At 38.6% G+C, this 27,569-nt stretch overlaps 1 protein-coding gene across 2 annotated transcripts in view; it reads left to right on the forward strand.

The window, feature by feature from the left end:
• LOC117339451 overlaps positions 1-27,569 on the forward strand; it is a 46,663-nt gene that overhangs the window by 10,493 nt on the left and 8,601 nt on the right. Inside the window, exons 2-15 of one of the 2 annotated variants that reach the window (XM_033901034.1) lie at positions 3,297-3,449; positions 4,648-4,822; positions 5,281-5,469; positions 5,706-5,853; positions 5,965-6,052; positions 11,270-12,340; positions 15,257-15,355; positions 17,278-17,310; positions 20,565-20,716; positions 21,107-21,198; positions 21,763-21,920; positions 24,517-24,555; positions 25,499-25,652; positions 27,374-27,441. In XM_033901034.1, coding sequence (XP_033756925.1) covers positions 3,297-3,449; positions 4,648-4,822; positions 5,281-5,469; positions 5,706-5,853; positions 5,965-6,052; positions 11,270-12,340; positions 15,257-15,355; positions 17,278-17,310; positions 20,565-20,716; positions 21,107-21,198; positions 21,763-21,920; positions 24,517-24,555; positions 25,499-25,652; positions 27,374-27,441 — 2,619 coding nt within the window. The remainder of the gene's footprint in view (positions 1-3,296; positions 3,450-4,647; positions 4,823-5,280; positions 5,470-5,705; positions 5,854-5,964; positions 6,053-11,269; positions 12,341-15,256; positions 15,356-17,277; positions 17,311-20,564; positions 20,717-21,106; positions 21,199-21,762; positions 21,921-24,516; positions 24,556-25,498; positions 25,653-27,373; positions 27,442-27,569) is intronic. The other variant, XM_033901035.1, reaches the window with a different exon arrangement.

Consider the following 27,569-nt stretch of genomic DNA (forward strand, 5'->3'; position numbering starts at 1 on the left):
AACAAAACACGACTCTATAATCAATGATTTCCTACCTCCCGTCAGTAAACAAAACATGACTCTATAATCAATGATTTCCTACCTCCCTGTCAGTAAACAAAACATGACTCTATAATCAATGATTTCCTACCTCCCATCAGTAAACAAAACATGACTCTATAATCAATGATTTCCTACCTCCCGTCAGTAAACAAAACATGACTCTATAATCAATGATTTCCTACCTCCCGTCAGTAAACAAAACATGACTCTATAATCAATGATTTCCTACCTCCCGTCAGTAAACAAAACATGACTCTATAATCAATGATTTCCTACCTCCCGTCAGTAAACAAAACATGACTCTATAATCAATGATTTCCTACCTCCTATCAGTAACAAAACATGACTCTATAATCAATGATTTCCTACCTCCCGTCAGTAACAAAACATGACTCTATAATCAATGATTTCCTACCTCCCGTCAGTAAACAAAACATGACTCTATAATCAATGATTTCCTACCTCCCGTCAGTAAACAAAACATGACTCTATAATCAATGATTTCCTACCTCCCGTCAGTAAACAAAACATGACTCTATAATCAATGATTTCCTACCTCCCGTCAGTAAACAAAACATGACTCTATAATCAATGATTTCCTACCTCCCGTCAGTAAACAAAACATGACTCTATAATCAATGATTTCCTACCTCCCGTCAGTAAACAAAACATGACTCTATAATCAATGATTTCCTACCTCCCGTCAGTAAACAAAACATGACTCTATAATCAATGATTTCCTACCTCCCGTCAGTAAACAAAACATGACTCTATAATCAATGATTTCCTACCTCCCGTCAGTAAACAAAACATGACTCTATAATCAATGATTTCCTACCTCCCGTCAGTAAACAAAACATGACTCTATAATCAATGATTTCCTACCTCCCGTCAGTAAACAAAACATGACTCTATAATCAATGATTTCCTACCTCCCGTCAGTAAACAAAACATGACTCTATAATCAATGATTTCCTACCTCCCGTCAGTAAACAAAACACGACTCTATAATCAATGATTTCCTACCTCCGTCAGTAACAAAACATGACTCTATAATCAATGATTTCCTACCTCCCGTCAGTAAACAAAACATGACTCTATAATCAATGATTTCCTACCTCCCGTCAGTAAACAAAACATGACTCTATAATCAATGATTTCCTACCTCCCGTCAGTAAACAAAACACGACTCTATAATCAATGATTTCCTACCTCCCGTCAGTAAACAAAACATGACTCTATAATCAATGATTTCCTACCTCCCGTCAGTAAACAAAACGTGACTCTATAATCAATGATTTCCTACCTCCTATCAGTAAACAAAACAGGACTCTATAATCAATGATTTCCTACCTCCCGTCAGTAAACAAAACATGACTCTATAATCAATGATTTCCTACTTCCCATCAGTAACAAAACACGACTCTATAATCAATGATTTCCTACCTCCTGTCAGTAAACAAAACATGACTCTATAATCAATGATTTCCTACCTCCCTGTCAGTAAACAAAACATGACTCTATAATCAATGATTTCCTACCTCCCGTCAGTAAACAAAACACGACTCTATAATCAATGATTTCCTACCTCCCATCAGTAAACAAAACATGACTCTATAATCAATGATTTCCTACCTCCCGTCAGTAAACAAAACACGACTCTATAATCATTGATTTCCTACCTCCCGTCAGTAAACAAAACACGACTCTATAATCAATGATTTCCTACCTCCTATCAGTAAACAAAACACGACTCTATAATCAATGATTTCCTACCTCCTATCAGTAAACAAAACACGACTCTATAATCATTGATTTCCTACCTCCTATCAGTAAACAAAACATGACTCTATAATCAATGATTTCCTACCTCCTATCAGTAAACAAAACATGACTCTATAATCAATGATTTCCTACCTTCTATCAGTAAACAAAACATGACTCTATAATCAATGATTTCCTACCTCCCATCAGTAAACAAAACATGACTCTATATTAATGATTTCCTACCTCCCGTCAGTAAACAAAACACGACTCTATAATCATTGATTTCCTACCTCCCGTCAGTAAACAAAACACGACTCTATAATCAATGATTTCCTACCTCCTATCAGTAAACAAAACACGACTCTATAATCAATGATTTCCTACCTCCTATCAGTAAACAAAACACGACTCTATAATCATTGATTTCCTACCTCCTATCAGTAAACAAAACATGACTCTATAATCAATGATTTCCTACCTCCTATCAGTAAACAAAACATGACTCTATAATCAATGATTTCCTACCTCCCATCAGTAAACAAAACACGACTCTATAATCAATTATTTCCTATCTCCCACCTGTTTAGTAAACAAGATTTGCCTTTTTAAAGGCTTTAGGTGGTGCTAGTGGATACTACAATTCTATTTCACTTTAACAATCGTCGATGAAAACGTTCTTGACGGAGTTGATTCTAAAGATCACTGACCATTAATTGCTTTAATGACCTGCTAATTATTTCAGAGTGATCTAGGAGCCAGACATTCACTATAATGTTAGCTTAGCTGCCGATGCCTCTCGTGTAGTAGATAAATTGTCTGATTTAATAGTAATATGTTGAACTGTTGTAGCCTTGTTGTATCTTATAGGGGTCGCGGTGGCCGAGTGGTTACAGTAAAGTGTCCGACACTTTATCACTAGCCCTCCACCTCTGGGTTGCGAGTTCGAAACCAACCTGGGGCAGATGCAAGGCACTTACCGTAGGCCGGTGGTTTTTCTCCGGGTACTCCAGCTTTCCTCCACCTCCAAAACCTGGCACGTCCCTAAATAATCCTAGATGTTAATAGGACATTAAACAAAATAAACCAAACCAAACCTTGTAGTCCAGAATATTTTTGACAGTGAGGCTGCCACCGTGACTACACGTACTAAAATAACAATTCCAGATCGATTTAATATCGAAATTCCCAGAGCCTCGGTCAATATGGAGATAAAGCACATTGAATGAATTTTACAACTTCACAATTGTATAATTCCGTGATATTTCGGACGATGAACATTTTTTTCCCTTTAAAATTGATTTAATGGCGACTCACTTATATAAATTCTTAATGTGCATTCGTAACTCTATCGAATGGCATGTATAATCAGCTAAAGTAGTATCAATGGAATCAACAAGTAGGCCTTTCACACAATCTAATTAAAAGTAGACTTGTAATTTCCATGGCCAATCAAATATATCTTAACAAGTAATGATGTTGATTTGTAGAGCGCGTGTTTGACTCGATGCGGCGCGGTGAGGTGGTGGTGGTCACTATACAGAAAGTTTCACCGGACAGAAACCTGGGCTTCAGTGTGAGGGGCGGGGCAGAACACGGACTGGGGGTCTACGTCAGCGAAATAGAGGAGGGCAGTCTGGCAGGTAGGTAAAACACTAAATCATTGTAAAGGGCGGAGCAGAGATGGGACCGGGGGTCTACGTCAGTGTCGAGGCGGGACGGAGCAGGGCTTGGGGGTCTACGTCAGTGTTAGGGACGGGACGGAACAGACACTGGGGTGAACATCAGTGTTAGGGGCGGGACGGAGCAGGGACCAGGGGTCTACGTCAGTGTTAGGGGTGGAACGAAGCAGGAACCTATGGGGCGCCGTTTTACTATTTATTCCCATTTGGTGATATCACCTATTCGTTTCATTAAGTGATATCACCCATTCGAATAGGTGATATCACTTATTGAAACGAATAGGTGATATCATTCATTCGAATAGGTGATATCACCAATTCGAATATCACTTAATGAAACGAATAGGTGATATCACTCATTCGAATAGGTGATATCACTTATAAAATTTCATAAGTGATATCACCTATTCGTATAGGTGATATCACTCATTTGAATAGGTGATATCATTTAAGAATTTTATAAGTGATATCACCTATTCGAATAGGTGATATCACTTAAGAATATTTTTAAGTGATATCACCTATTCCAATTGGTGATATCACCTATTCGAATAAGTGATATCACCTATTCGTTTCATTAAGTGAAATCACCTATTCGAATGGGTGATGTCACCTATTCGAATAGGCGATATCACTTATTTGAAAAATGATATCACTGATTGAATAGGTGATATCACCAAATGGGAATTAATAGTAAAACGGTGCCCCATAGGAACCGGCGTCTACGTCAGTGCTAGGAGTGGGACGAAGCAGGGATTGTGGTCAACTTCAGTGTTCTTGAGGGGTGGGACGAAGCAGGGACCTTCAGGGGTCTACGTCAGTGTTAGGGGCGGCTCGAAGCAGGCATTGTAGTCAACATCAATGTCAGGGGCGGGACGGAGCAGGGACCGTGGGTCTACGTCAGTGGTAAGGGCGGGACACAACATGGACTGGGGGTCAGATCATGTGACTTTTGTACATATTTGTCTGGATAAAACTGATTATGTAACTATTGTACAGATTTGTCTGGACTAGAACAGATCATGCGACTATTGTACATATGTGTCTGGTTTAGAAATGATCATGTGGCTATTGTACATATTTGTCTGGACTAGAACTGATCATGTGACTATTTTACATATTTGTCTGGACTAGAACTAATCATGTGACTATCGTACAGATTTGGCCGGACTTGAACTTGGCGATAAACTCCTGGAGGTCAACAATATAAGTGTTGAAGAGGTAACTAGTAGCGGAGCGGTCAAGGTGCTGACTGGAAGTAATAAACTGAAACTGCTTGTAGAACGAACTGGCCAGCTTCCGGAATGGCGACTGTCCAGAGAAAAAGTGACCTGGTATATATGCCCCATTGTTTTCCTTGGTCTTGCGTTACATACCAAACTTTTTTGGGGTTAAGATATTAAAGCGTAATTGGTATTCATAAAATTGACCACATGTGTGATGAAGGCTAAACTATTTTAAAACGTTTCTCCTCGTGTTTATATTAATCATGTAGGTGAATAGTGATATACTCGGAGTCTTGGAATATCGTACAAGATACATTCTAGTCATTTATTAAAATATCAAAATATTAATTGCGTATGACCCCTTACAGCTTAATGCTAGGGTGGCCCATTGAGGACAAACAGATAATCAAATGTAACTGGTTATAACGAAATAACTGCTCGTTATATAATGACTCAGTGTTTCATTATAACGACTTGGTATCTATATAACGACGTTACGGATATAATGAGGTATTATCTACTGACACAGAATATGAAGATTTAGCGTGTTTGGTCTGATTACACAGGTATAACAGTCACACTCGACTGCTCATGGAGGGAGAATACGAGGACGGAGGTGGAAGTGGGTACATCCGGGGACTTGACGCGGACTTCCCTGAGAGGAGACTCACGTTGTCTCTCTCCGACAGGCACAAAGAACTCGGCTTCAACATCCGCGGTGGCATGGAGTACGGCATTGGGATATATATCTCAAAGTAGGTTAATAGCGATTTTTTGTACATATACTGTGAAATAAAAAAACATATTTTACATAATATAGTATAGGTCATATCATGCTTTAAAAATATCTGTAATCTGTTGTTTTTTTTTTTTTTTTTTTGAAATATGGAAGTTTATTATGTAATGTTATATTTCTAAATTTTAATGACTTGCTTGTTGTGATCAAGGTCCTCTGTTTTCTGTATCGTTTTCTGTCTTTGTTGACATACAGAGTGGACAAGGGCAGCATTGCAGAGAGACATGGAGTTAGAGTCGGTGATCAAATCCTCGAAGTGAACGGGATTTCATTCAGCAATATATCACACCTCAATGCCGTTGACGTGTTAAGGAGTGAGACTCATCTCATTCTCACACTTCGGGTAAGCGTGCTGTGTAACAATGAACCAATCAATGTATACATACGTTTTAACTTTTTCTTTATTTTACCTCAAATAACTACTTTGAAGTTATTGGTGTTTTTGTCTCCCTAGGACATGGGGCGCTACCCAGCTTACAAGGAACTCTATGCGGAATATTCGTGGAACAGTCAAACTAACACCATGTCATCCAATATAACAGGTCAGTTACCATGTCAATCACTAGACAGTCAGTTACCATGTCAATCACTAGACAGTCAGTTACCATGTCAATCACTAGACAGTCAGTTACCATGTCAATCACTAGAATAGGTCAGTAACCATGCCAATCACTAGAATAGGTCAGTTACCATGTCAATCAATAGAACAGGTCAGTTACCATGCCAATCAATAGAACAGGTCAGTAACCATGTCAGCCACTAGAACAGGTCAGTAACCATGTCAACCACTAGACAGTCAGTTACCATGTCAATCAATAGAACAGGTCAGTTACCATGTCAATCACTAGAATAGGTCAGTTACCATGCCAATCACTAGAACAGGTCAGTTACCATGTCAACCACTAGAACAGGTCAGTTACCATGTCAATCAATAGAACAGGTCAGTAACCATGTCAATCACTAGAACAGGTCAGTTACCATGTCAATCACTAGAACAGGTCAGTAACCATGCCAATCAATAGAACAGGTCAGTTACCATGTCAATCACTAGAATAGGTCAGTTACCATGTCAATCACTAGAACAGGTCAGTTACCATGTCAACGATTAGGAAAGATCAGTTGCCATGTCAATCTCTATAAAAAATCAGTTGCCATGCCAACCACTAAGAACGATCAGTTACCATGCAAACCACTAGAAAAGATCAGTTACCACGTCAATAACTATAACAGGACAGTTACCATGTCAATAACTATAACAGGACAGTTACCACGTCAATAACTATAACAGGACAGTTACCATGTCAATAACTATAACAGGACAGTTACCACGTCAATGACTATAACAGGACAGTTACCACGTCAATAACTATAACAGGACAGTTACCATGTCAATAACTATAACAGGACAGTTACCACGTCAATAACTATAACAGGACAGTTACCACGTCAATAACTATAACAGGACAGTTACCATGTCAATAACTATAACAGGACAGTTACCATGTCAATAACTATAACAGGACAGTTACCACGTCAATAACTATATCAGGACAGTTACCATGTCAATAACTATAACAGGACAGTTACCACGTCAATAACTATAACAGGACAGTTACCATGTCAATAACTATAACAGGACAGTTACCATGTCAATAACTATAGCAGGACAGTTACCATGTCAATAACTATAACAGGACAGTTACCACGTCAATAACTATAACAGGACAGTTACCACGTCAATAACTATAACAGGACAGTTACCACGTCAATAACTATAACAGGACAGTTACCACGTCAATAACTATAACAGGACAGTTACCATGTCAATAATTATAACAGGACAGTTACCACGTCAATAACTATAACAGGACAGTTACCACGTCAATAACTATAACAGGACAGTTACCACGTCAATAATTATAACAGGACAGTTACCATGTCAATAACTATAACAGGACAGTTACCACGTCAATAACTATAACAGGACAGTTACCACGTCAATAACTATAACAGGACAGTTACCATGTCAATAACTATAACAGGACAGTTACCATGTCAATAACTATAACAGGACAGTTACCATGTCAATAACTATAACAGGACAGTTACCACGTCAATAACTATAACAGGACAGTTACCACGTCAATAACTATTACAGGACAGTTACCACGTCAATAACTATATCAGGACAGTTACCATGTCAATAATTATAACAGGACAGTTACCACGTCAATAACTATAACAGGACAGTTACCACGTCAATAACTATAACAGGAGACAGTTACCATGTCAATAACTATAACAGGACAGTTACCACGTCAATAACTATAACAGGACAGTTACCACGTCAATAACTATAACAGGACAGTTACCACGTCAATAACTATAACAGGACAGTTACCATGTCAATAACTATAACAGGACAGTTACCACGTCAATAACTATAACAGGACAGTTACCACGTCAATAACTATAACAGGACAGTTACCACGTCAATAACTATAACAGGACAGTTACCACGTCAATAACTATAACAGGACAGTTACCACGTCAATAACTATAACAGGACAGTTACCATGTCAATAACTATAACAGGACAGTTACCACGTCAATAACTATAACAGGACAGTTACCACTGTCAATAACTATAACAGGACAGTTACCACTGTCAATAACTATAACAGGACAGTTACCACTGTCAATAACTATAACAGGACAGTTACCACGTCAATAACTATAACAGGACAGTTACCACGTCAATAACTATAACAGGACAGTTACCATGTCAATAACTATAACAGGACAGTTACCACGTCAATAACTATAACAGGACAGTTACCACGTCAATAACTATAACAGGACAGTTACCACGTCAATAACTATAACAGGACAGTTACCACGTCAATAACTATAACAGGACAGTTACCACGTCAATAACTATAACAGGACAGTTACCACGTCAATAACTATAACAGGACAGTTACCACTGTCAATAACTATAACAGGACAGTTACCACGTCAATAACTATAACAGGACAGTTACCACGTCAATAACTATAACAGGACAGTTACCACGTCAATAACTATAACAGGACAGTTACCACGTCAATAACTATAACAGGACAGTTACCACGTCAATAACTATAACAGGACAGTTACCACTGTCAATAACTATAACAGGACAGTTACCACGTCAATAACTATAACAGGACAGTTACCACGTCAATAACTATAACAGGACAGTTACCACGTCAATAACTATAACAGGACAGTTACCATGTCAATAACTATAACAGGACAGTTACCACGTCAATAACTATAACAGGACAGTTACCACGTCAATAACTATAACAGGACAGTTACCATGTCAATAACTATAACAGGACAGTTACCACGTCAATAACTATAACAGGACAGTTACCACTGTCAATAACTATAACAGGACAGTTACCACGTCAATAACTATAACAGGACAGTTACCATGTCAATAACTATAACAGGACAGTTACCAAGTCAATAACTATAACAGGACAGTTACCATGTCAATAACTATAACAGGACAGTTACCACGTCAATAACTATAACAGGACAGTTACCATGTCAATAACTATAACAGGACAGTTACCATGTCAATAACTATAACAGGACAGTTACCACGTCAATAACTATAACAGGACAGTTACCACGTCAATAACTATAACAGGACAGTTACCACGTCAATAACTATAACAGGACAGTTACCATGTCAATAACTATAACAGGACAGTTACCATGTCAATAACTATTACAGGACAGTTACCATGTCAATAACTATAACAGGACAGTTACCATGTCAATAACTATAACAGGACAGTTACCATGTCAATAACTATAACAGGACAGTTACCATGTCAATAACTATAACAGGACAGTTACCACGTCAATAACTATAACAGGACAGTTACCATGTCAATAACTATAACAGGACAGTTACCACGTCAATAACTATAACAGGACAGTTACCACTGTCAATAACTATAACAGGACAGTTACCACGTCAATAACTATAACAGGACAGTTAACAGGACAGTTACCACGTCAATAACTATAACAGGACAGTTACCACGTCAATAACTATAACAGGACAGTTACCATGTCAATAACTATAACAGGACAGTTACCACGTCAATAACTATAACAGGACAGTTACCATGTCAATAACTATAACAGGACAGTTACCACTGTCAATAACTATAACAGGACAGTTACCACGTCAATAACTATAACAGGACAGTTACCATGTCAATAACTATAACAGGACAGTTACCACGTCAATAACTATAACAGGACAGTTACCATGTCAATAACTATAACAGGACAGTTACCACGTCAATAACTATAACAGGACAGTTACCACGTCAATAACTATAACAGGACAGTTACCATGTCAATAACTATAACAGGACAGTTACCACGTCAATAACTATAACAGGACAGTTACCATGTCAATAACTATAACAGGACAGTTACCACGTCAATAACTATAACAGGACAGTTACCATGTCAATAACTATAACAGGACAGTTACCACGTCAATAACTATAACAGGACAGTTACCATGTCAATAACTATAACAGGACAGTTACCACGTCAATAACTATAACAGGACAGTTACCACGTCAATAACTATAACAGGACAGTTACCACGTCAATAACTATAACAGGACAGTTACCACGTCAATAACTATAACAGGACAGTTACCACGTCAATAACTATAACAGGACAGTTACCACGTCAATAACTATAACAGGACAGTTACCACGTCAATAACTATAACAGGACAGTTACCACGTCAATAACTATAACAGGACAGTTACCACGTCAATAACTATAACAGGACAGTTACCACGTCAATAACTATAACAGGACAGTTACCACGTCAATAACTATAACAGGACAGTTACCACGTCAATAACTATAACAGGACAGTTACCACGTCAATAACTATAACAGGACAGTTACCACGTCAATAACTATAACAGGACAGTTACCACGTCAATAACTATAACAGGACAGTTACCACGTCAATAACTATAACAGGACAGTTACCACGTCAATAACTATAACAGGACAGTTACCACGTCAATAACTATACAGGACAGTTACCACGTCAATAACTATAACAGGACAGTATGACTTACGACATTACCAGTATGAATATACAGTGACTTTACCCACGCAATATATAACAGGCAGTACCAACGTAATAGCACTTACAGACGTTCTCTCAATACTAAGCATTGACAGTTACATGCAATATTTCAAATTACCACGTCAATAATCATAAGGCAGTTACGCATAAATAAATGACAGACCAGTATACATATAAAGTATGTCACGACAGACAGTGACTTTATGCATCACGTTACATTGAGTAAGATCTCGATGATGCTATTCGTGAAATTCATAAAGACTCGGCCATCAAAAGCAGAGCCAAAGTGGTAAGTATGGACTGCATCATACGATACCTATTGAATATAGACAATATAAAAGGTACTACAATGATTGCAGGAACGTTACTACTCGAATGACTGCAATCAGGGATCCGAGCAAGTTTATCCGATTGATTAAGCTTCTTACCCACAAAGCGAAATCCTATTGTTAAGGCTCTCTATACCAACACAAGACTTTATTGTAATATTGTCATATTATAATAGACTTTTCGGGTTGCTCATTATAAACACATTTGAATAATGAAATATTTTGGTATTTATTTCAGGCCAATCAAATATAAGGCAGACAAAATTGCGTGACATGTGTCTGGACAATGGGTCACAGAGAAGTCGAGGTTTACATCTCAGAGTCCCAATACAATCTGGCATTTACTCCAATCACCAAGAATCTAACGAACTCCCCCTTCAATCTGAAATCTATTTACCGCACGTACAGAGAAATGACATTTCCAAGAGTAACAGTTGGACTTACGGTCCTATACAAATAGAAAACTGGTCAGGAGCCAAAGGGTCAAAGGTCACTGGGTCAGTTAACCCTGCTTACCTTCCAGATGATTCGGAATCGGACACAATAACCATAAGTTCTGATGATACTGACGACTCGTCAGGTGTACATGGCGAATATGACATCACTATGGATGACATCATCGCAAGGAGTGATGACCTTGCTGGTGTCGGTCTAGACAAGGGAGATAACCGAGAGGTGAGTGGTAGTGTGGAGTTAGTTGACCTCAAACCTCAGTACATGGAGTCTCTCAGTGACCTTGACCTTTCAGACAATAATGACAGTGATGAGAATCATGATCAAGCTGTCCTTGTTCTCCGGCCAGCTAGCCATGCATCGGACACCAGCAGTGTTCGGAGTGACGACCATACAGGCAGTGAATACAGGTTTGATCAGAGTGACGGAACAGAGGTCAAACAAGGGTTCTCTCCCCTGAACAAATCCACGGATATTGATTTAAGCTTCTCTACCCAACAAAGCGCTGCCTCTGAAAATGTCACCTCTAATTACAACTTAAGTACTGTCGCTAATACTGCAACACATGAGCCGACAGTGACCCAAATGGAGTCCCCATTGTCTTACTTACCTCAAACTGACACAGATACTGAAGATACGGGAGTCGGGAGGCATGATGAGGATACAGAAGACGACAGACAAGAACATGTGGTCACTGACCCCTACGAGGTCAGTTTGGAGGACGACGAGGATATGATGTGTGTGATGCAAAACTTTGACGAACAGATCAGAGATTTAGAACAACGACAGTCAAATATTGGATTCATAGAAATGTCTTCTCTCTCACCGGAAGATCGGCCAGGTAAAAGCAATTCAGGTAAGCTTATTTGTGTAATCTTGTTAACCAATCAAATGTGTTATAATAAAATATAGTAACTTTTATTTAACAAAGAATATAACAAGACTTTAATTTTGTTTATAATCATCATTTACAATACTATTTCAAACTGAACTTCTTTCTAAGGATAAGGACAATTTTGATCGAGTTCAAGTTCATATTGTTGTCTTGTGTACAGTGTTGCCTTTTACAATTCGATCATGTACAAATACGGATGGAGTGTAGCGACACTATAGACAAATATATACTGATATACGGTCGGAATATAGCTGTACTGTAGACCAACATATACTGATATACGGCCGGAATATAGCTGTACTGTAGACCAACATATACTGATATACGGCCGGAATATAGCTGTACTGTAGACTAACATATACTGATATACGGCCGGAGTATAGCTGTACTTAAACCAACATATACTGATATACGGCCGAAGTATAGCTGTACTGTAGACCAACATATACTGATATACGGCCGGAGTATAGCTGTACTGTAGACCAACATATACTGATATACGGCTGAAGTATAGCTGTACTGTAGACCAACATATACTGATATACGGCCGGAGTATATCTGTATTGTAGACTAACATATACTGATATACGGCCGGAGTATAGCTGTACTTAAACCAACATATGCTGATATACAGCTGAAGTATAGCTGTACTGTAGACCAACATATAATGATATACGGCCTGAGTCTAGCTGTTTTATAGACCAACATATACTGATAAACGACCGGAGTATAGCTGTACTTAAACCAACATATGCTGATATACGGCCGGAGTATAGCTGTACTGTAGACCAACATATACTGATATACGGCCGGAGTGTAGCTGTACTGTAGACCAACATATACTGATAAACGACCGGAGTATAGCTGTACTTAAACCAACATATGCTGATATACGGCCGGAGTATAGCTGTACTGTAGACCAACATATACTGATATTTACGGCCGGAGTATGGCTATGTTACAGACCAACATTTACTAATATACGGCCGGAGTATGGCTATGTTACAGACCAACATATACTGATATACGGCCGGAGTATGGCTATGTTACAGACCAACATTTACTAATATACGGCCGGAGTATGGCTATGTTACAGACCAACATATACTGATATACGGCCGAAGTATGGTTATGTTACAGACCAACATATACTGATATACGGCTATATATAGATGAAGTAAATACCAACATGTTGTGATATACGGCTGTATATAGCTGTACTACATACCAACATGTTGTGATATACGGCTGTATATAGCGGTACTACATACCAACTTGTACTGATAACCGGCTATATATAGCTGTACTAAATACAAACATGGACTGATATACGGCTGTATATAGATGAACTAAATACAAACATGTACTGATATACGGCTATATATAGCTGTGCTACATACCAACATGTAGTGACATACGGCTATATATATATAGCTGTGCATGTACTGATATACGGCTATATATAGCTGTACTGCATACCAACATGTAGTGACATACGGCTATATATAGTTGTGCTACATACCAACATGTACTAATATACGGCTATATATAGCTGTACTGCATACCAACATGTTGTGGTATACGGCTATATATAGCTGTACGGCTATATTTAGCTGTACTACATACCAACATGTTGTGGTATACGGCTATATATAGCTATACTACATACCAACATGTACTGATAACCGGCTATATATAGCTGTACTAAATACCAACATGTACTGATATACGGCTATATTTAGCGGTACTACATACCAACATGTTGTGATTTACGGCTATATATAAATAGCGGTACTACATACTAACATGTATTGATGTATAAATATTCAGTAGAGTGCAGCATGCCTTTACAATGAATGAAGTTGATGGAAATTGACCTTTGTAATGACTACAGGAAAAATGTAATCTAGCTAATGGCGGCCATTTTGTTCTGTCTGTAGCTATTTACATAAATCAGGCTTTTGTAATGACAGATTAACATAGCCGCCGTCGGACATAACACAAGCACAAGTTCCACACCACTGTATACATGTTAGTCTTAGTATTCAATGTACAGAAAAGTTAACCCATCCGTAGTGTACAAACTTCAGGTTTATGTAAATTGTATAGAAATGGCGCCTATACCTCTCTAATCCTTGTGATCCAAGATAATTCTTGGTATTTTTGTGAAATAATATAACGTAGACGTTGCTTTTCTAAAAAAAATATTTTGTTTGCAAATGTTCCTTCACATCTAGAATTGGACATTTATTTCGACATATTTAAGTTTCCACAGTTGCGTTCTTGGTATAAGTACAGCTATATGGTGTCCGTGACATCCCTGAAGAGTCCTAGAATGATTAAACAGTTGTATGATATCCCTAACATCACTGACGAGTCCTAGAAGGACGAAACAGCTGTACGGTGTCTTTAACATCAATGTCAAGTCCTAGAAGGACGAAACAGTTGTATGATATCCCTACTATCACTGGCTAGTCCTAGAAGGACGAACAGTTGTATGATATCCCTAACATCACTGACGAGTCCTAGAAGGACGAAACAGCTGTACGGTCTCTTTAACATCAATGTCAAGTCCTAGAAGGACGAAACAGTTGTATGATATCCCTAACATCACTGACTAGTCCTAGAATAACGAACAGCTGTATTGTGTCCCTAACATCACTGACGAATCCTAGAAGGACGAAACAGGTGTATGGTGTCCCTAACATCACTGACGAGTCCTAGAAGGACGGATGAGCTGTATGATGGCAGTTTCTAACCCATAATTTGTGATATCATATGTCTTTTGTACACGAGATTAGCAGCAGTATCCACCTCACTCCAATACCCAACACATACATACTTGGTATATTACTTTTGTATTGTTTTGTTCCCCAGACGGCTTGTTAGATGTTCCTGGGAGAAGAGAGGACAGTATCATCAGTGGGAAATGGAAAGCCATCAAAGAGAAGTTGAAGGGCAGTCTACGCCTCAAAAGTGAGTACAGTAATGGTCAGCAGATAATGGCTGTACACTTTTACAGCCGGAGATGTCCATCATAACATTGTCTAGTGTGGAACTTAACAACACGTGTACACTTACTTGTATGTAAGGTTGTTGGAACAACGTATGGTCATTCATGTCTTAAATACACAATTAATGTCTCATTGTCAGCCCTCGTTTTTATTTTTACACAACTCATTAAAACAAATACAAATGCGAAAGTCTTATCCAAATTTTATAGGAAACACTAACTTAGTATTGTTACGTCATCAGCATTTGATGTTCCCTACCATCACTAACCTGCTGTAAGTCTATTACAGAGTGTTTATATAATAAGTAGTATACTTGTAGTGCCATTGTCATTTAAAAGTAATTTATATGCAATATAAAAAATATATGTACTTTTCATATTGTATTCATGTTCAGATTGTTTTTGCGTGTGATCCATGTGGAGATAAATCATAACATGTATGGAGTTCTCTGTTCATTTTTATGAGTTTTACCACATGTTGTCTAAGTTTTCTTTTTAAATTTCTTGTAATTGAACTCCTTTGTACGACTTTTTGTCTCTGTTGGCCGATTTACGTTTTATTTTACTGACTGTACATATACTGGAACGGTGTAAACTACAAATCAATCTGAAGTCAAATATCAAACAATTAAGTATAGGAACATGAAAACATCTTTTGCTGTAATATATTTCTACTTATACAAATGTATATGTATTTAGATTTCTCAACGTGCACTATTTTAGTTCATTTTCAAATTGATCAAAACACGAGGTATATATGTATCAGGTAAAGTTTTATAAACATATGATTATTATCAAGCCTTAAAGCATTTGTAAACACCTTTATGTCCGCTGGTCACACCTTGTCTACAGCGGCGGTTTCAGAAAGCCATCACCTTGTATCGTATCCTCTGTGCTACTTCCTACGTCCTCTCTAGCCAATCTGTTTGACTGTCAAAACACTCTTATTTCATTGGGGTTAAACATCTTAAATTGTATTAAGTGTCACATCAACAGTAATGTTTATATACTGTAAACGTACTTCATTTGACGTATTCCGCTTAATTGGGTTCCTATTAGCGGGGGCTTTTTACCCAATTAACCGACTTATGCAATAAACCGAAATGCACGTCGCCATCTTGGATTTGGTCCGTAATGGATGTCTAATGATTTGGGTCGATTGTTTAAAATAAATGGTGCTTTTGTTTTTGTCAGGTGTAATAAAATTTTAGCACAAAACCAAATTGAAATAGATTAGCGGATTGATGAAGTATCGCACCAACACTGATTGCCATAGAAACCATGAAGATACACTACAATTAACGCCATCATAATTTAGCGGAATGCTTCCAGCGCAAAAATCGTTAAAATAGGATTACCACTAAAATATGTACGTTTACAGTATACGGCATTTTGTACTGTCGTAGGTGGAACTAAGACAAAAATCCAACAGATTACGTAAAAGCTACCAGAATACCCGTGTGCTATTTTCATCGTAAAATTTGCTCCTTAGATTTTTCTAGTAAAATATTAGTAGCTGACGACAGTTCCTGCTATATCGACAATCCGATGAAACACTATATGCTAATATGATCTAATGTGGAATGCTTATAGATTATTCTGTAGAAGAATTAGTGCAGCTGTTACAACACAAATACCATGGGTACTTGGATTATACAGTATACATTTATTAATTTTATAAGGAATGTGATTTGAACCAAGGAAAACACACCAATGCGTCGTAGCAAGGACAATAAATACACAAATGCACTTCCTCATACTTAGTATGTTGTAAGTATCACAAGAACAAACGATTTTGGAAGACAATGAATGGTAAATATATTGTCATTAATTGTTATTAATCATTGTTGATGTTAGGTGAAAGTTCCTCTATGAAATGTTTCAGAACCTGAAAGAAGAAGCAATACGAAAGATAAAAGTAAGCCTTGGTTGTACCGTCAATGTCACAAGTTATTGTTTCTTACTTCTTAGCAATGCTTACTAGTTCACCCTGAGTCGTGGCTGTGGGTATTACTTATCACCAAGGTATAGAGCTTACTAGTTCACCTGAGTCGTGGTTGTGGGTATTACTAATCACCAAGGTATAGAGCTTACTAGTTCACCTGAGTCGTGGTTGTGGGTATTACTTATAACCAAGGTATAGAGCTTACTAGTTCACCTGAGTCGTGGTTGTGGGTATTACCTATCACCAAACTATAGAGCTTACTGGTTCACCTGAGTCGTGGCTGTGGGTATTACCTATCACCAAGGTATAGAGCTTACTAGTTCACCTGAGTCGTGACTGTGGGTATCACTTATCACCAAGGTATAGAGCTTACTAGTTCACCTGAGTCGTGACTGTGGGTATTACTTATCACCAAGGTATAGAGCTTACTAGTTCACCTGAGTCGTTGCTGTGGGTATTACCTATCACCAAACTATAGAGCTTACTAGTTCACCTGAGTCGTGGCTGTGGGTATTACTAATCACCAAGGTATAGAGCTTACTAGTTCACCTGAGTCGTGGTTGTGGGTATTACTTATCACCAAGGTATAGAGCTTACTAGTTCACCTGAGTCGTGGTTGTGGGTATTACTAATCACCAAGGTATAGAGCTTACTAGTTCACCTGAGTCGTGGTTGTGGGTATTACTTATCACCAAGGTATAGAGCTTACTAGTTCACCCGAGTCGTGGCTGTGGGTATTACCTATCACCAAGGTATAGAGCTTACTAGTTCACCTGAGTCGTGGTTGTGGGTATTACTTATCACCAAGGTATAGAGCTTACTAGTTCACCTGAGTCGTGGTTGTGGGTATTACTAATCACCAAGGTATAGAGCTTACTAGTTCACCTGAGTCGTGGCTGTGGGTATTACCTATCACCAAGTTATAGAGCTTACTAGTTCACCTGAGTCGTGGCTGTGGGTATTACCTATCACCAATGTATAGAGCTTACTAGTTCACCTGAGTCGTGGCTGTGGGTATCACTTATCACCAAGGTATAGAGCTTACTAGTTCACCTGAGTCGTGGCTGTGGGTATTACCAATCACCAAGGTATAGAGCTTACTAGTTCACCTGAGTCGTGGTTGTGGGTATTATCTATCACCAAGGTATAGAGCTTACTAGTTCACCTGAGTCGTGGCTGTGGGTATTACTAATCACCAAGGTATAGAGCTTACTAGTTCACCTGAGTCGTGGCTGTGGGTATCACTTATCACCAAGGTATAGAGCTTACTAGTTCACCCGAGTCGTGGCTGTGGGTATTACTTATCACCAAGGTATAGAGCTTACTAGTTCACCCGAGTCGTGGCTGTGGGTATTACTTTTCACCAAGTTATAGAGCTTACTAGTTCACCTGAGTCGTGGCTGTGGGTATCACTTATCACCAAGGTAAAGAGCTTACTAGTTCACCTGAGTCGTGGCTGTGGGTATTACCAATCACCAAAGTATAGAGCTTACTAGTTCACCTGAGTCGTGGCTGTGGGTATCACTTATCACCAAGGTATAGAGCTTACTAGTTCACCTGAGTCGTGGCTGTGGGTATTACCAATCACCAAGGTATAGAGCTTACTAGTTCACCTGAGTCGTGGCTGTGGGTATTACCAATCACCAAGGTATAGAGCTTACTAGTTCACCTGAGTCGTGGCTGTGGGTATTACCTATCACCAATGTATAGAGCTTACTAGTTCACCTGAGTCGTGGCTGTGGGTATTACCTATCACCAAGGTATAGAGCTTACTAGTTCACCTGAGTCGTGGTTGTGGGTATTATCTATCACCAAGGTATAGAGCTTACTAGTTCACCTGAGTCGTGGCTGTGGGTATCACTTATCACCAAGGTATAGAGCTTACTAGTTCACATGAGTCGTGGCTGTGGGTATTATCTATCACCAAGGTATAGAGCTTACTAGTTCACCTGAGTCGTGGCTGTGGGTATTATCTATCACCAAGGTATAGAGCTTACTAGTTCACCTGAGTCGTGGCTGTGGGTATTACCTATCACCAAGGTATAGAGCTTACTAGTTCACCTGAGTCGTTGCTGTGGGTATTACTTTTCACCAAGTTGTAGAGCTTACTAGTTCACCTGAGTCGTGGCTGTGGGTATCACTTATCACCAAGGTAAAGAGCTTACTAGTTCACCTGAGTCGTGGCTGTGGGTATTACCAATCACCAAGGTATAGAGCTTACTAGTTCACCTGAGTCGTGGCTGTGGGTATCACTTATCACCAAGGTATAGAGCTTACTAGTTCACCTGAGTCGTGGCTGTGGGTATTACCAATCACCAAGGTATAGAGCTTACTAGTTCACCTGAGTCGTGGCTGTGGGTATTACCAATCACCAAGGTATAGAGCTTACTAGTTCACCTGAGTCATGGCTGTGGGTATTACCTATCACCAAGGTATAGAGCTTACTAGTTCACCTGAGTCGTGGCTGTGGGTATTACCTATCACCAAGGTATAGAGCTTACTAGTTCACCTGAGTCGTGGCTGTGGGTATTACCTATCACCAAACTATAGAGCTTACTAGTTCACCTGAGTCGTGGCTGTGGGTATTACCTATCACCAAGGTATAGAGCTTACTAGTTCACCTGAGTCGTGGCTGTGGGTATTACCAATCACCAAGGTATAGAGCTTACTAGTTCACCTGAGTCGTGGCTGTGGGTATCACTTATCACCAATATATAGAGCTTACTAGTTCACCTGAGTCGTGGCTGTGGGTATTACCTATCACCAAGGTATAGAGCTTACTAGTTCACCTGAGTCGTGGATAGTACCTTTTCACCAAACTATAGAGCTTAATAATTAAATACTTCACATTCAACCTAGCTGTATCTCTCTATACCTACTGGATTGTTTATGGTGTCGCCTGACTGTATCTCTCTATACCTACTGGATTGTTTATGGTGTCGTCTGACTGTATCTCTATATACCTACATGTATATACATATTACACATGCTAAGACCGATAGTAAAACAAAAGTTCCAGGCGCACGCGACAAAGTACCTGCCAGTGCGACAGGGAGACGGACATTTTACTGTATTGTAATTTCATATGACGAATTGTAGCTCTTCGCATGGCGCATTTTCACATTGTCGTGTTGGTGGTGCGTAAATGTGGCAATGCGGCATGGCCGAGATCAGCTACCATACAAATTACTTCATACCAGAATCATTTCATCTTTCCATCGTTACAGAAGACAGTTTGGACCCAAGAGGTGAATACTATGGCAGTATGAATCTACATAAAAATTCCATCAACAAAAACAACATGGCTGTCCTAAGAGAGGAATTTAGAAAACTGCTCAGTTCTGATGAATACTCAGCTGCCGTGAGACACGTAGAGACAGTAAGTTAATACATACCAGCTCCCAAACTAAGACAAAACTTAGTTACGATCAGACATAATATCGGAAACTTACTCAAAACTTGTTTCCCATTTGAGTTGATATATCAAGTTTGGCCAAATCTTTGTAACCTCCCGTACGTAATGTCTAAAACTTAATCAAAACTTGTCTTAAGACTTCATGTCGCAAATTAGTCAGAACTTTCGGTAACCATTGGTCTTTCGTCTCAAGATAGTCTTAACTTTAACATTAGATGTAATGTCTCGACCTAGTCTAATATTGAATATTATTGCACACAAAGTCTAAAATTTCCTATTTCCACTGTTATAAAGGTCAAATGCGTAAAAATATTGCGCACGAAGGATTTACTTGGGTACTATATCCAATTTCAGTATCACAGCTCCCGTGACCTTGACCGCATGATTCAAACAATTCTTCCGATCTTAGACAAACCGGAGAAAATGCTGCTTTTGCGAGACATCAGGTAAAATTTCATGGCAACATGAACAGTGTAAGAAATCCACAAAAAAACATGAAATATATAACTTAATATAATAAATTACAATAAAAAAAAATAAAAATAGATAAATAAAAAATAAATGAATAAACTAAAAAATGACAATACCATAACAACGAAACCTACATAATTAACATGGAACATAATGGAAAATAAACATGTGAGTGAGAGGCCAATAATTACATTTTACATAGAGTTGTAGATGCATCATAGTACAATATATATTGGTACTAAAAAAAAAAAGGGGGGGGGGGGGGGGAGGGATTTCCTCACTGGCAGTAACAACGTCTCCATTGGTAGCGACGCGATAACTCTTGGGGGGAAATAAGTACATTTCGCAAATATGTTTTTTTTTTAATCAGAATTTGAGGCATTTCTATGTAATTATTTTTTCTGAGATAGCCTATTACATAATGCGGTATGGGCTTGATGTAAAGTATTTAAAGTATTGTACAAGTTCTATGATGCTAGATGTTTGTAGTGAATCAGTAAATGTCATTCATATATGTTAATAAATGTTTGTTGCTTTAGAGGTGTTTTATATTCGACCGATTTGAGTCGATTTGATCACCGAGTCCATCGCATTGAAATGGAGGCATATGAAAAACTCTCCACAAAGCTCCATCTGCAGCTGAACCATGTCAACAAAGGGAGAAAACCAAAGAAACACCTATTGGTGACGGAAACAGGTGAGCATTTTGATTTGTGATAATTATCCCTCCTAAAGAAAGTTTCAAATCCAAAACATATGTAAGTGTTGAGAATTACTTTGTTGTATAAATTACGTTGTTTAAACTTCAATTTAGTTAACAATGGAGCTAAATAAATGTAGAGTGATTCAGTATTAGGACAGGTTGTTATTATAGTTATAGCTACTGTAAACGTTGAAATTTACGCGAGGGGGGAAATTTACGCTTATTACGCGGACTCCTTTTGTTCGCGAAAATTTCCCCCACGCTTATCATTTTGATATCAATTTGTGTAATCTTGAACTACAAGCGAAAGTGGATCGATCGCTAAAATCACCCCCACGCATATAGGTTTACATATTGAAATCGCGAAAATAACTCCCCGCGAAAATAATCACGTTTACAGTACATCACACAGCTGTCTCCCCTATTTTTGATAACAAGAGGGGCAATGCAATCCACCAAAACGGCCCTGTACTGAAATACGTCCCAATTCTTTCTAATTTGGTATAGGGAAAGTGAGAGACGGTTATATGTTGTAAAGGGTCCATAAATGACTTTATTAATGGGGGGGGGGGGGGGGGGGGGGGGGGGGGGGGGAGTTGCGGTAAGAAGCGGGGTTTCGGAATGGCTCTACAGACATGTTACAGAATGCAGACAATCAAAAATAAGTTTAATTTTGTTTTAATGTGCACAAAAGGTAATTTTTATCAAGCATGATAAGAGATAATATGTCACTACACACTGGTTGTAGTCATCGTGACGTTACACTTTGGGTTTAGTTTATGTCCTATTTACAGCCAGGGACGTTACACATCAAATCGTATATATATTGGTGGTATATTACAGTCTTATTCAGATATATCTACTTAACAGCCTTACGTCAGATATATCTACTTAACAGCCTTACGTCAGATATATCTACTTAACAGCCTTACGTCAGATATATCTACTTAACAGCCTTACGTCAGATATATCTACTTAACAGCCTTACGTCAGATATATCTACTTAACAGCCTTACGTCAGATATATCTACTTAACAGCCTTACGTCAGATATATCTACTTAACAGTCTTACGTCAGATATATCTACTTAACAGCCTTACGTCAGATATATCTACTTAACAGCCTTACGTCAGATATATCTACTTAACAGCCTTACGTCAGATATATCTACTTAACAGCCTTACGTCAGATATATCTACTTAACAGCCTTACGTCAGATATATCTACTTAACAGCCTTACGTCAGATATATCTACTTAACAGCCTTAGGTCAGATATATCTACTTAACAGCCTTAGGTCAGATATATCTACTTAACAGCCTTACGTCAGATATATCTACTTAACAGCCTTACGTCAGATATATCTACTTAACAGCCTTACGTCAGATATATCTACTTAACAGCCTTACGTCAGATATATCTACTTAACAGCCTTAGGTCAGATATATCTACTTAACAGCCTTACGTCAGATATATCTACTTAACAGCCTTACGTCAGATATATCTACTTAACAGCCTTACGTCAGATATATCTACTTAACAGCCTTACGTCAGATATATCTACTTAACAGCCTTACGTCAGATATATCTACTTAACAGCCTTACGTCAGATATATCTACTTAACAGCCTTACGTCAGATATATCTACTTAACAGCCTTACGTCAGATATATCTACTTAACAGCCTTACGTCAGATATATCTACTTAACAGCCTTACGTCAGATATATCTACTTAACAGCCTTACGTCAGATATATCTACTTAACAGCCTTACGTCAGATATATCTACTTAACAGCCTTACGTCAGATATATCTACTTAACAGCCTTACGTCAGATATATCTACTTAACAGCCTTACGTCAGATATATCTACTTAACAGCCTTACGTCAGATATATCTACTTAACAGCCTTACGTCAGATATATCTACTTAACAGCCTTACGTCAGATATATCTACTTAACAGCCTTACGTCAGATATATCTACTTAACAGCCTTACGTCAGATATATCTACTTAACAGCCTTACGAAAATGTAGTAATCGGGTGAAATCTTTACTTACCGAGCAAGACAACTCAGAGCCCCACTCGATTTGCACTCTTCTAAGAAGAGAAGCCTTCTAAGAAGATCGTATTCTGTTATATGTAAATCGAGTAAACCGGGAGAATATAACCCAGAATAAACAAGTTTTTAAGTTTTCTCAAACACTATGACACAAACACATGCATGTATGTGCCATATATACTTCTCTAGTGAAACTCATCACTCGCACACTTAAAACAATGTCGCCGCCATCTTGGAAGATAAATCTTCCAGCTTCGAGACAGAAGAAGTAGAAGATCTTCCAGAAGCAGAAGAGCTACAAATCGAGTGACCGGAAGATATATTCTAGAAGGAGAAGAGTGCAAATCGAGTGGGGCTCGTCCTCAAGTTCTTATTATACCACATCGCCATACACCTGTACTGTATAATTAGCTCTGTAAAGGAATGACACAGAAATGTAATGATGGTCGTGACACAATACCAAGAGATGCTGCTGGTAAACAAATGTAAAATTTCTTTGGGTTGTTTACTCTATACATTTCGTTCCCCAGACTCGAGATCTACTCCAGACATCGCCAATCAGCTTACAGGTACATTTGTATCTGAGTGTTGTCCTCACTGCTTCAGTTATTGCACAATTATGTTATCAGTATCACATCAATACTATATAAGTATTACACTAGTATAATATCAGTATTACACAATTATCATACCAGTATTACACCAGTATTATATCATATTGTTACATCAGTATTATATATCAGTATTACACCCGTATTATATCAGTATTACATCCGTATAATATCAGTATTACACAATTATTATACCAGTATTAAATCATTGTTACATCAGTATTATATAAGTATCATACCATTATTACATCAGTATTACACCATTATGATATCAGCATTACACCAGTATCATATCAGTATTACACCAGTATTATATCAGTATTACACCATTATGATATCAGTATTACACCATTATTATATCCGTATTACACCAGTATCATATCAGTGCTACACAAATATTATATCTCGATTCTAATTCATTATATAAAGATGTATGTGAAGTGTTTATTACCTGCACTATTTATATTTCTGTTTTTTTTGTTTTTTTTTTTTGCAATGTTTTTGTGTATTTTTTTACCTTCGGTTTATATAAATATATGGATATGGTCCAACTTTACTCAATTATCAATGGCTAAAACGTCGTCGCGTGGAGATAAACATTTTGAAATATTGTCCTGTATTTCAATATTGCGTTCATGACACCATGATCATTATGTCGTTACAATGCTCTGTTATCAAGATAATGTAAAAATAATGTAACTTCACACTTTCTTAACACGTTTCATATCGCCATCTTCGCCTTCGGTTAATATTTGAATCTACCAGGTTGCTATAACATCATACTGACCTCACCAAACGTCCATAATTGATAATTACATGTGCAATGATTTTTTTCGTTTTTTTTTTTTTTTTTCATGATTTCATTTAATTTTTCTGTGTTATTACCATTAACTGTTTCAAGATGAAAGCGGTCATTTCTACATCAAGCCTGTGGAGCAACATGAACAGGAACAGAAAATTAAACAACGTGTGGTAGATGTGATGTCAGGAAAAGCACGTGGCTCACAACAAAGTACATCTCCAGAGTCTTTAGGGGACGCTGGCTCCATCAGTGGGTAGGTACATTGTATCTGAAGGGGTCGTAACAACTTGCACCCCCGGGGTTTGTGGGGGACGCTGGCTCCATTAGTGGGTAGGTATCTGAAGGGGGCGTAACAACTTGCACCCCCGGGGTTTGTGGGGGACGCTCGCTCCATTAGTGGGTAGGTATCTGAAGGGGTCGTAACAACTTGCACCCCCGGGGTTTGTGGGGGACGCTGGCTCCATTAGTGGGTAGGTATATGAAGGGGGCGTAACAACTTACACCACCGGAGTCTGTGGGGGACGCTGGCTCCATCAGTGGGTAGGTATATGAAGGGGGCGTAACAACTTACACCACCGGAGTCTGTAGGGGACGCTGGCTCCATCAGTGGGTAGGTATCTGAATGGGCGTAACAACTTACACCACCGGAGTCTGTAGGGGACGCTGGCTCCATCAGTGGGTAGGTATCTGAATGGGCGTAACAACTTACACCCCGGGGGTCTGTAGGGGACGCTGGCTCTATCAGTGGGTAGGTATCTGAATGGGCGTAACAAAGTACGCCCCCGGAGTCTGTAGGGGACGCTGGCTCCATCAGTGGGTAGGTATCTGTAGGATGTAGAGGTCGCAACAAAGTACGCCCCCGGGGTTTGCGCTGGACACCGACTCTCTACGTGGGTAAATATCAGTAGGGACTCAACAAATTACACCCCGGAGTCTGAATGTGTGGGACGTTTGCTCTATTTTGAATAACCCCCAAAAATAGCCCGAGTTTCCTCTGGCTCTGATACCATGTCCTACACCAGGCATGGTGTCAGGGCCAGAGGAAACTCGGGCTACCCCAAAAAGAGCTTTTGATCCAACTGGAATAATCGCTTCTAAAAACGTTTTTATCTTATTTTAGGAACGCATTCTTTTTTCCTGTTGTAATGAGAGATTCCTTTTCCATGAGGGCGAACATTGTTATAAGTACATAGATGTAACCTTCAACTTCAGGCGAACATTGTTATAAGTACATAGATGTAACCTTCAACTTCAGGCGAACATTGTTATAAGTACATAGATGTAACCTTCAACTTCAGGCGAACATTGTTATAAGTACATAGATGTAACCTTCAACTTCAGGCGAACATTGTTATAAGTACATAGATGTAACCTTCCACTTCAGCCGCAAACCTCGATCTTAAAACGTAACCAGCAGGGACAGCTTACAAATCGTAAAAAGTGACAAATATCGACTACTGACGGGGAAATTAACAACTACAGGTTTTGATAGATGCATTCTGTTCAAGACCATGGGAAAGTTCCATAAGAAAGGTTAATGGTCGACATCATGCATGATCTCATTTGGAAATATTCCCTTTCCGTGTGTGGTATAAAGTCAGACGTGGTCGATGATTGATGGTATGCTTGGTGGTCCGGTGTCACCGCCATATTCACATTTTGAGAATGTGATTAAACCCGGATCTGACCCGGATTTGCATGGCGCGCGTCGTCCATGAAGTAGGGGTTATTCTAGAAGACGCTTACTATCCGGAAACACACGGTCTTAGTCTCGTGCACCTTTTACATGGATCTTCATGTAAATCTAAATTTTAATTGTTATTTTGCCTCATATTTTGTCCTCGTTTTATGAATCATGAGCTAGAATTATGGTTCCGTTATTGTGTCGTTATTCTCTATAGTTTCTTCTGGTGAACTATATCATATTCTAATGATAGATAATTCCATGTACTCAATGGTGTGTCTATGTTACAGGAGAGAAATGGACTTTACAACAGAAGGAGAGGTGACGACGTTGGTTTACAAAGATAGACCGACCCTTGGTAAACGTTTATTACAACAATGTGTATTCATATGTGCATACTTTGTGGATTAATATGTATTTTATGTGTGAATTCTTTGTGTAATAATGTGTTTTATGAGTGAATTCTTTGTGTGATAATGTGTTTTA

The sequence above is a fragment of the Pecten maximus genome, chromosome 12, assembly GCF_902652985.1.
Source record: "Pecten maximus chromosome 12, xPecMax1.1, whole genome shotgun sequence".
Classification (NCBI taxonomy): Eukaryota; Metazoa; Mollusca; class Bivalvia; order Pectinida; family Pectinidae; genus Pecten; species Pecten maximus.